Raw genomic sequence first — 9954 nt, forward strand, 5'->3', positions numbered from 1 at the left:
ACCTTTGACTGATAACTTGCAGTGATGAATGACACCTTGTAATTACCAAACGAAAACGTCTGCCCTGGGGTGAACAAATTCAAGTGACGCTCTTCAGTCTATCGGATTTGAGTCGCCGCCGCCGCGGCACGCGCTTATGAATTATTTATGAGCCAGCCGCCCACGGTCAGGCAGGCAGCCGCCCGCCCGCCCTGCTTGCCGGCCGGCCCTCCCTGTCCGCAAGCGTGCAACATTCCCGAGCGTCCCTGAACGCAGCAGCCGAGCAGCAGGAGCAGGCTGAAGATGGCCGACTGCATACGTGTTCTTCACCTCCTGCTTTTCTTGAGCCTCTCGTCGCTTCTACGGCCGTGTCGAGCGGACGCCAATGCGTGGCCCGTCGCGGCCAACCTGCAGAATCCGCCCGGCGCCGTCAACGCGGCAGCCGGAGCTGACAGGAACCCGGTGGTCGGCGGCGCGGCCTCGGCGCATCGGAAGCGCTCCGCCGGCTGGAAGTTGTCCGAGGAGGCGGTGTGCAGGGACGACCTGACGCGACTGTGCGCCAAGGACACGTGGAACAACAACCTGGCGGTGCTGGAGTGTCTCCAGGACAAGAAGGAGGTTGGTTGCTCGCTCGGTCGCTCGGTCGGTCCGCTTGCTTGCTGCTCGAGCGAGCGGGGCTTCGGGAAGCGGCGGTCGGCGCTCGCTCGGTCGGGGAGTGCCCGCTCAAGCTTAGCCGCCTCCGTTAGCCACCTGCTAGCCCACGTAACTAACACACAGGACTGGACGTCCGTCCGTCCGTCACGCGGGACTCCCATCGCGATTCGGACGACTCGGCCTCTTCGACGCTTTTGTACAAGTAGCGTCGAGCGCGCCACCATCTTTCTCGCGTCGAGCGGGCATTCGCCTTCTGCGCTTGTGTTGGGCGCCAGCCGCCACGAAATGCTTTTCTTGGCGTGTTGTCCACGTCTCCTGCCGGTCGACTTTGTGTCAAACTTGGAAAAGCGCCGCCGCCGCCGCTGTGGGGAGCCTCAAAAGGTTTGATGCGAGAGAGAGAGACGGACTCATTTGTCAAAATGTGTCGGCCCAATGGAGTGCACGACGTGCTCATGTGAACGAAGCGATGAGCGAGCAATGTTTGGCTTGGCGATGGATGACCTGATCACCTGACATCGCCGGCATACGAGAAAGAAACATCCGAGCGTCGGACGAGTTTGGCGATCTTGCTTTTGTCTGGCCTAAAAGGGATCAGCGAATATTTGGAATAGGCAACATGTCTTCATCGGGCCAATCCTTGTCATCGTCGTAGGAATTGAATTGAAGGTGGCAAAAGTACGGACGCCCACGTTCAAGTGCTGGGATCCCAATCATTTTGATTTTCAAGGGAATTATTATTATTCAATCTTACGCCGCTGAAATGTAACAATAACAAACTAAGGGTTTCATTTCAATTCAATTCCACAATCGGTATTCTGCGTTCAAACATTGATCATGAGACAACATTTCTTTTGAACTGGCCACGTCAAATTGCAATCTTTTTGTTGATTCTTTTCAATTGTTCACCGGTTAAAGATCAAAAATGGCCGTCCCCATGTGACGCTCTGGACTTGGACACGCGTGACTTCAGTCGTATGGGGACGCTTTTGTTCATCTGATCAATTTGCGTGTTGGCAGGGCAGGGCAGGGCAACGGCAGGGCAGGGCAACGGCAGGGCAGGGCAACGGCAGGGCAGGGCAACGGCAGGGCAGGGCAACGGCAGGGCAGGGCAACGGCAGGGCAGGGCAACGGCAGGGCAGGGCAACGGCAGGGCAGGGCAACGGCAGGGCAGCGAGCGCCTTCTCAGGCATTCGCTGCTTGCAACGTTGACACAAGATTAGCACCATCGTAAAAATCACTCAGTCAGCTTTATTTCTAGATCAATGTCCTGGAATAGACAAACAGGAGAGATGGCCAACAACAATGGACTGCGGGAGAAATGTCCATTTTTGCTATGTTTTTTGCTAGCGTATAGCTAAGCGTCATCAGAACTTTTGTTTGGAATGTTGTACATACATTTTTGTCCGACATGTGGTTAAGAAGCATGTTTTGTAACCATTGTGTAGATTTGACGCTTTGAAAAATACCAAGGCTGGCGGGCGGCGGCAACGTACCGCTTTTAGACACACATCGTGTGTGTGTGTGTGTGTGTGTGTGTGTGTGTGTGTGTGTGTGTGTGTGTGTGTGTGTGGGCGTGTTGTGGTTTGGTCTACGTGGAGTCCAACGGGAGGAAGAAGATGAAGACCTCGGTGGAAAGAAGGCGTCTGCTCACATTGTGCAAAAGATTTCATCATGCGTAGAATAGAAGGAAAAAGATCAGGGCAAATGACACGCTTGGTGTAAATTTCAAACCTTAAGTGACCCCGAGAGTCAACCGATGTGGTGGCGAAGGAAGCGGAACGCCATGCCGCTGGACCGGCCCGCCGGCATTCTCGCCACGCTGCGTCCGACCGGTTCCGCCGGCTCTTGGCATCGGCCGTGAAGATTTCATCGAAATGTCCTAGTCGTTGCGCTTGTGTTGGATTTGATTGGAAGAGGTCGTGAGCGGATCGTGTGACCGCCGAGGCAAAAATAGCTGATCAGATTGGCAAATTTGCTTTGAAATTCCTTTGAATACCAACGGCTTTTTTTCCGCGTGTGTCTTTCAGGATTCGGACATCGCGGCCGAATGCAGCCATGTAAGTGGGCCGGCCCCAAATGCCTTCCGGCCGCCAAACCTCATTTCTTGTCGTTGGCCTTCTAGCTGCTGTGGAACTACAAGCTCAACCTGACCACCGACCCCAAGTTTGAGTCGGTTGCCGTGGAGGTGTGCAGGTCCACCATCTCCGAGGTCAGTCCGCTCGCCGTCGACGCTCGGCTAAAAAAAAAAAACCCCAACCCCGCTGCCGCTTGGGCTGCAGATTAAAGAGTGTGCGGCGGAGGAGCTGGGCAAAGGGTACCTGGTGTCGTGCCTCGTGGACCACCGCGCCAACATCAGCGACTACCAGTGCAAGCAGTACGTCACCAAGATGACCAGCATCGTCTTCAGCGACTTCCGTCTCATCTGCGGCTTCATGGACAAGTGCCGCGACGACATCAACGCGCTGCACTGCGGCAGCATCAGCACGGGGGACAAGGTGGCAAAGCGCCAAGCTTTGCCGGGCCGTCTCATCCATCGGCTGCTTTTTGCCGCCCGCCGCAGGACGTCCACTCGCAAGGCGAGGTGATCGCGTGCCTGGAGAAGGGCCTGGTGCGCGAGGCCGAGGAGCGGGCGGGGGCGCACCTCATCAAGGACGAGTGCAAGAAGAACATCATGCGCGTGGCCGAGCTCTCCTCGGACGACTTCCACCTGGACCGATATCTCTACTTTGCCTGCCGGGACGACCGCGAGCGCCTCTGCGAGAGCGTGAGTCTGTCTGTCTGTCTAGCTTTCTGGCGTTGGTTGGCCTTGGAAAACTTGTTGTATTTGTGCAGACGCTGGCGGGCGAAGGTCGCGTCTACAAGTGTCTCTTCAACCACAAGTTTGAGGAGGCCATGTCGGAGAGGGTGAATAGCATTTTTGCCCTACTTAGCATTTGCGCTTCACTCCCGATCCGCTTCCAAATCGGGGCCGGCGACAATTCCCTCCTTTCAAATCGACAAACGCACGGGGATAATCAATCGTGTGTGTGTGTGTGCGCGTTCAGTGTCGCGAGGCGCTGACCACCAGGCAGAAGCTGATCGCCCAGGACTACAAAGTCAGCTACTCGCTGGCCAAGGCCTGCAAGTCGGACCTGCGCAAGTATCGCTGCAGCACCGACAGCGGCGTGCCCCGTGCCCGCGAGGCGCGGCTCTCCTACCTGCTGCTCTGCCTGGAGTCGGCCGTGCATCGAGGTGCCCGCTTAGCCTCTGGCGCCGGCCGGCCGGCCGACCGCGCCGCCCCACGCCCGCCGCGCCGCCCTCCTTCCAACTCGCCTTTGTCTTTGCGGCCAGGTCGCACGGTGAGCGGCGAGTGCCAGGGCGAGATGATGGACTACCGGCGCATGCTGATGGAGGACTTCTCGCTCAGCCCCGAGATCGTGCTGCACTGCCGCGCCGAGATCGAGAGCGACTGCTCGGGTCTGCACCGCAAAGGCCGCACGCTGCACTGCCTCATGCGGGTCGGCCGCAACAACGCCGTGGACCCCAACTGTCAGCGCGCGGTCAGTCCGGCCGGCCGGACGCCGACTCCATGACAGCTCTGTTGGACTTTTGCTGAAAGGCGCTCGTGGTTGTTTGGTCCCGCAGCTGCAGACGCTGATCCAGGAGGCGGACCCGGGCGCCGACTACCGCATCGACCGCGCGCTCAACGAGGCCTGCGAGTCGGTCATCCAGACGGCCTGCAAGCACATCCGCAACGGCGACCCCATGTCAGACAAAAACGGAAGACAGCCGGCCGGCCGGCTCCTCCTCTGTTCTGTGTTGACGCCGCCCGTCCCTCTTTGTTCCTGTTCAGGATCCTGTCCTGTCTGATGGAGCACCTCTACACGGACAAGATGGTGGAGGACTGCGAGCATCGGCTGCTGGAGCTGCAATACTTCATCGCTCGGGACTGGAAGTAAGCCGCGGGTCGTTTGCGGGGCCAAGAGCCGCCCCCTCCCCCCCCTCTGAACCGCCCCGCCCCACCCCACCGCAGGTTGGACCCCGTCCTGTACAAGAAGTGCCAGGGCGACGCGGCGCGCCTCTGCCACACGCACGGCTGGAACGAGACCAGCGAGATGATGCCGCCCGGCGCCATCTTCTCCTGCTTGTATCGCCACGCCTACCGATCGGTGGAGCAGGGCCGCAGGGTGAGTGAGTGAGTGAGTGAGTGAGTGAGTGAGTGAGTGAATGAATGAATGAATGAATGAATGAATGAATGAATGAATGAATGAGTGAGTCGCGGGGCCTGCAAAGTGGCTGCACTGCTTCTAGGTAGACGTGAGCTCTTTCAAAATTGGCGCAGATTTTTATTTGTTTGATTTGTCAGACAAAGATGATGACATAAACAAACAAAAAACTGGCCGATTTTTCCGTCCGGGCCGCTCCACGTGAGTCTAGGGGGCGGGGGATCCGCGTCGTGTACGCTTGCTCATTGACCGCCGCGTGTTCTCGTAGCGCCCGGTCCAAGTCCCTGAAGAAGGAACCACCACTGTGAGTACCATGACGACGCGTTTTATTTTATCCACATGCAAAGTCAAATCTCATTTTAGATGGCTGGTCCACTTGGACTTTCCCCCAAAGTTTTTTCTGGTACATCCAACTCCAATCTGGTGGTAGCCTCCATTTTCAATGGATGTCTTTTCTCGCAGATGCTCTCCCATTTCAGGGTGCACTTGACTTTTCATGTGGACAAAAAGGAACTTGGGTCTTTTTTTTCTTTTTTCAAAATTGAGGACATGATGGCTGAAATTTGGGTAACCAATCGTTGACTCATAATTGAGGTGATGATTTGCTCAACTGTCACGTGGGCAACCTCCTCCCTCAAATGATGTGGTGCCTTTCAATCGACGCTTTGACTTACGAGTGGGCCAATTTAGCAGTTTGACACAATTGGCAGTGACTCAATTCTCAAATTGCGCTGCCACCATCTAGTGGCCACGGTCCGAAGCGCACTCCTAAGCTCCTTTTTGGTTTTTTGCTCGCATCTCCAAACAAAATATACATTGGGGTCAGGAAAAGCTTGTAAATGTAAACTCCCAATTGGAGGCACTCGTATCTCAAAGCATCACTGTATTTGTGAAATTTGAAACCGTGGCGCTGCTTAGGCTAATTGCGGGTGAGCTGGAGATGAACAAAGCGAGGGTCGGTGAGATGTGAAAGGTGTCCCTCTCTTGGTTGTGATCGTCCTTGTGGATGTTGGCTGGCGTCGCAGCTGTCGCGTGACTGCAAGGTGGAGGTGCAGAGGATCCTCCACCAGAGGGCGCTGGATGTGAAGCTGGACCCCGAGCTGCAGAGGCGCTGCATGACCGACCTGGGCAAGTGGTGCAGCGAGAAGACCGAGTCGGGACAGGAGCTGGAGTGTCTTCAGGACCACCTGGAGGACCTGGTCCCGGACTGCCGCAGCGTGGTGGGCAACCTGACTGAGCTGGAGTCTGAGGTAAGTCAGAATTTCACCCCTGCGAAAAATCTGCCACATAGTGTTTTTGGTACTCCCGAGCCATCACAACAGGAAATCTCATTTGAAGAAAGTAAATAATTACCCACAAAATGACGGCAAAGCACTACGTTTGGCTCCGTCCTGCCTCTAAAAGCACCTCCCTCACGGATGCTTGAGAGCAGTATGCCATGAGATGGCGCTATTGTGTTTGAAGGCTGATTTTTGCTTTTGCGGCGCACTCAGGACATTCAGATCGAGGCGCTCCTGATGCGAGCCTGCGAACCCGTCATCCAGGCTCACTGTCACGTAAGTGTCCTCCTTCCGGCCAATGATGTCACGATGTGGGTTGACACGCCCCCTTTCGCGCGCTTCCCAGGAGGTGGCCGACAACCAGATTGAATCCGGAGACCTGATGGAGTGTTTGGCCCGCAACAAACACCAGAAGGAGATGAATGACAAGTGCTCGGTGGGCGTCACGCACTTCCAGCTGGTGAGCTTCCCGCACACGCTCTGCCTTTTGCTCGTGTCTTCCGGCGCCAACATTTGCTCTGTGCTCGCACGCCGGCAGATCCAGGTCAAAGACTTCCGCTTTTCCTACAAATTCAAGACGGCCTGCAAGGAGGACGTCCTCAAACTTTGTCCCAACATCAAGAAGAAGTAAGCCCCCCCCTCCCCGCCCCGAGTTGCGCGACGGATTGCGTGACGATGTCACATGTCGGCCAGGGTGGACGTGGTGATGTGTCTGAGCAGCACGGTGAGGAACGACACCCTGCAGGACGTCAAGGAGCAGCGCGTGTCCGTCAAGTGTCGCAAGCAGCTTCGGGTGGAAGAAGTGGAGATGGTACGTCACACTGCGCCGCGATGTCATTGCGTTCCGCCTCGAGACGACTTTGTGCCTTTTGTCCACAGTCCGAGGACATCCGGCTAGAACCGGAACTGTACGATTCGTGCAAGCCGGACATCAACCGCCTGTGTCAGACCGTGGCCTTTGGAAACGCGCAGGTCGGCGCCCGCACACACAAGCACACACGCGTTGACGTGATTTGACACGTGACATGTCACGCTCAAAGGTCATCGAGTGTCTGAAGGAGAACAAGCGTCAGCTGACCCAGCGCTGTCGGCAGAAGATCTTCAAGCTCCAAGAAGTGGAGATGGTGGATCCCGACTTGGACTTTCAGCTGATGAAGGTCTGCAAGCAGATGATCCGGGTACGTCACGTGCGGCGGCGCCGGCTGCTTTTTGCCCCTTGGCTTTTGTGACCCCTGTTTTTGGGTGCAGCGCTTTTGCACCGAATCCGAAGGCAAGAACGTCCTTCAGTGTCTGAAGCAGAACAAGAATAGCGAGCTGATGGATCCCAAGTGCAAGCAGATGATCACCAAGCGACAGATCACGCAAAATACAGGTGGGAGAGGGCTCATTTATTTCTTTGGCCTGAAATGACGCTTTTGGATTTGCGTGGGTTGTCGGGCAGACTTCCGTCTGAACCCCATCCTGAGGAAGGCGTGCAAAGCCGACATTCCCAAGTTCTGCCAGCCCATCTTGAACTCGGCCACGGCCGACAACGAGCTGGAGGGACAAGTCATCTCCTGCCTCAAGCTCAAGTACGCCGACCAGGTGGGTACCGCGCGGTCCTCTCGTCGGCCCCGGCCGGCCGGCCGGCCGGCTCCCATCCTCGTCTTGTGACGCGAGCGCTCGTCTGGCCTTTGTCAGCGGCTGTCGTCCGACTGCGAGGACCAGATCCGCATCATCCTGCAGGAGTCGGCGCTGGACTACCGACTGGACCCTCAGCTCCAGCTCCACTGCACCCAGGAGGTTGGCAACCCTTCCGCCTCCGTCCGTCCGGCTGCTTTAGCGCCACGCTAAGCTAACACGTGCGCGTGTTTAGATCACGCACCTGTGTCCCGAGGAGGCGGCGGCGCAAGAGCAGACGGGTCAAGTGGAGGAATGTCTGAAGATCAACCTGCTGAAGATCAAACAGGAGGCTTGCAAGAAAGTAAGTCGCATCTGGCTCGTTTGAAATGTTCTTGGGCCCAAATCTGACCTTTGTTTTGGTTCTTTTTGACTCCAGGAGGTGTTGAACATGCTGAAGGAGAGTAAGGCAGACATTTTTGTGGACCCCGTCCTGCACACGGCCTGCGCGCTTGACATCAAGCACCACTGCGCCGCCATCCCACCTGGGAAGGGCCGCCGTGAGTACAGCCGTGTCATTTCACGCTTCCCGTGTGCCTCGCAAATTGATGTTGACGTTGCGTGTGCGCAGAGATGTCGTGCCTGATGGAGGCGCTGCAGGACAAACGCGTGAGGCTGCAGCCCGAGTGCAAGAAAAGACTTCAGGACCGCATGGAAATGTGGAGCTACGCCGCCAAGGTAAGCTATGGCGACCCGCCGACCGGGACGGATCCACATTTTGCGTTCGGCTTGGCACAGGTGGCGCCGGCGGAGGGTTTCTCGGACCTGGCGGCGCAGGTGCTGACGTCCCCGTCCAAGAACTACATCCTGAGCATAATGGGCGCCAGCGTGGCGCTGCTCTTCCTGATGGGCTTGCTGTGCGGGAGGTTCACCAAACGCGTCACCCAGGAGCTGAAGGACAGGTAGACCCCGGCCACTGCGGCTATGGACACGGCCACAGGAGGAAGCCCGCCTCTCAAAGACCCTCCTGGAACACTCGAAATGGACGTCAACCACTCTCTTAGCCCCGCCCACGGCCGGAGGACCTCCTCTTTTTTTTTTTTTTTTTCATTTTTATTCTTTTTCCGCGCCGCTCGGTGGGGTCGGAGGAGAAGACGTGTGAGGGAGCCCGACGTGTAAATGTATAAGAAAAGAAAAAGAAAACAACGAGAGCGAGAGAGAGAAATGCCACATGACCTGCTCTTCTGCGCCGCCGCACCGCCATGACTCGGCCCCAATCTGGATGTGTGCGTGTGAGGTGTGTTTGATTTACTGCTGTGGGACTGCCAGGCTGGCGGTGCCAAAGCAGCCCCGCCCGTCCGCCCGCCTCCTGCACATTCTTCTTCTCCAATTTGGCTTTTCATGAGCATCACATGTGACCATCACATGTGACCAGCACTGCGCCGTGATTGTCTGCAATGGCTTCCCACGTCACTGGCGTGGAATGAGCGCAGCACTGCGCAGTGTTTGTCACAGAAAAACATTTTTGCAGTCACCATTTTTTTTTTCCCCGTTTGTAAAATCATTTGTTACGCGACGCTGATGTCCGCTGTGGGTGGGGCGAGCACACTGCGGAGCATCCAAGTGCTATTGCGCACGACAAAATATCCTATCAGAGTCGCTAGTTAGCTCATTGGCCTTATTTATTGGTTTAGGTGGGCGGTTGTTTCGGCTGCATAGACATCTGCTCCACCTGCAACGCCGCCGCCACCAACTGGCCGCTGTCTCCTTTGACTAGGAGGACGTGGTTTGTTTTGGTTCTCTCGCATGCTCGCGGGCGCTCGTGGCAAAGGATCGGTGCTCCCGGGTGATGATCGCATGGTGGATGTCGTTGACCAGACGCTCGCTCGCGCGTGCCATTGTCGGAGCGGTCGCCGGCGCGTGACAGACTTCTGGTTTTCCTTCCGGTTCTTGTGGTGGCCAATAGACCTGCTTTATTTTGCGCTAAGCAAACTGGTTGTTTTGTTTTTTGTAAAGGATGTTTAGGGTTGTTTTTTTTTTTTGCTTCTGTCCACTTTTTTGCTCTAATTATTGTGTACAGGTTTAAACAGGAGCAGTTTGTTGATAATAAAGTCTGCAAGATTTCTACGTGGGTGGCTTTTGTCACTTGAGCTCACAATCATGTTCAAAGCAGAAGTCTCCCTCCCAGTAGCCAGCCAGTCAGTCAGCCGGCCGGCCGGCCATAGGATGATATCTGG

General features: G+C 56.3%; 1 protein-coding gene across 2 annotated transcripts; it reads left to right on the forward strand.

Annotated features, from left to right (window-relative positions):
- Positions 1 to 207: 207 nt before the first annotated feature.
- Positions 208 to 9844, forward strand: LOC147055025 (Golgi apparatus protein 1-like). 2 transcript variants are annotated; one of them, XM_085915482.1, is made up of 26 exons: positions 208 to 597; positions 2661 to 2690; positions 2756 to 2842; positions 2913 to 3128; positions 3194 to 3397; positions 3466 to 3537; positions 3678 to 3864; positions 3964 to 4172; positions 4258 to 4379; positions 4466 to 4567; positions 4646 to 4799; positions 5107 to 5142; positions 5864 to 6088; positions 6332 to 6394; positions 6465 to 6578; positions 6657 to 6745; positions 6812 to 6929; positions 6998 to 7090; positions 7159 to 7296; positions 7367 to 7490; positions 7560 to 7702; positions 7799 to 7900; positions 7974 to 8081; positions 8157 to 8277; positions 8349 to 8455; positions 8516 to 9844. In XM_085915482.1, exons 1-26 carry the CDS (start codon positions 283 to 285, stop codon positions 8681 to 8683), a joined length of 3447 nt encoding a protein of 1148 aa, XP_085771608.1. In that variant the 5' UTR covers positions 208 to 282; the 3' UTR covers positions 8684 to 9844. The 2 variants fall into 2 exon arrangements, with proteins under 2 accessions (XP_085771608.1, XP_085771609.1); XM_085915483.1 differs by lacking the exon at positions 5107 to 5142 and having other exon boundaries at positions 209 to 597.
- The last annotated feature ends 110 nt before the right edge of the window (positions 9845 to 9954 follow it).

Source organism: Syngnathus leptorhynchus, chromosome 6 (genome assembly GCF_054491065.1).
Source record: "Syngnathus leptorhynchus isolate UIUO chromosome 6, UIUO_Slep, whole genome shotgun sequence".
Taxonomy (NCBI): Eukaryota; Metazoa; Chordata; class Actinopteri; order Syngnathiformes; family Syngnathidae; genus Syngnathus; species Syngnathus leptorhynchus.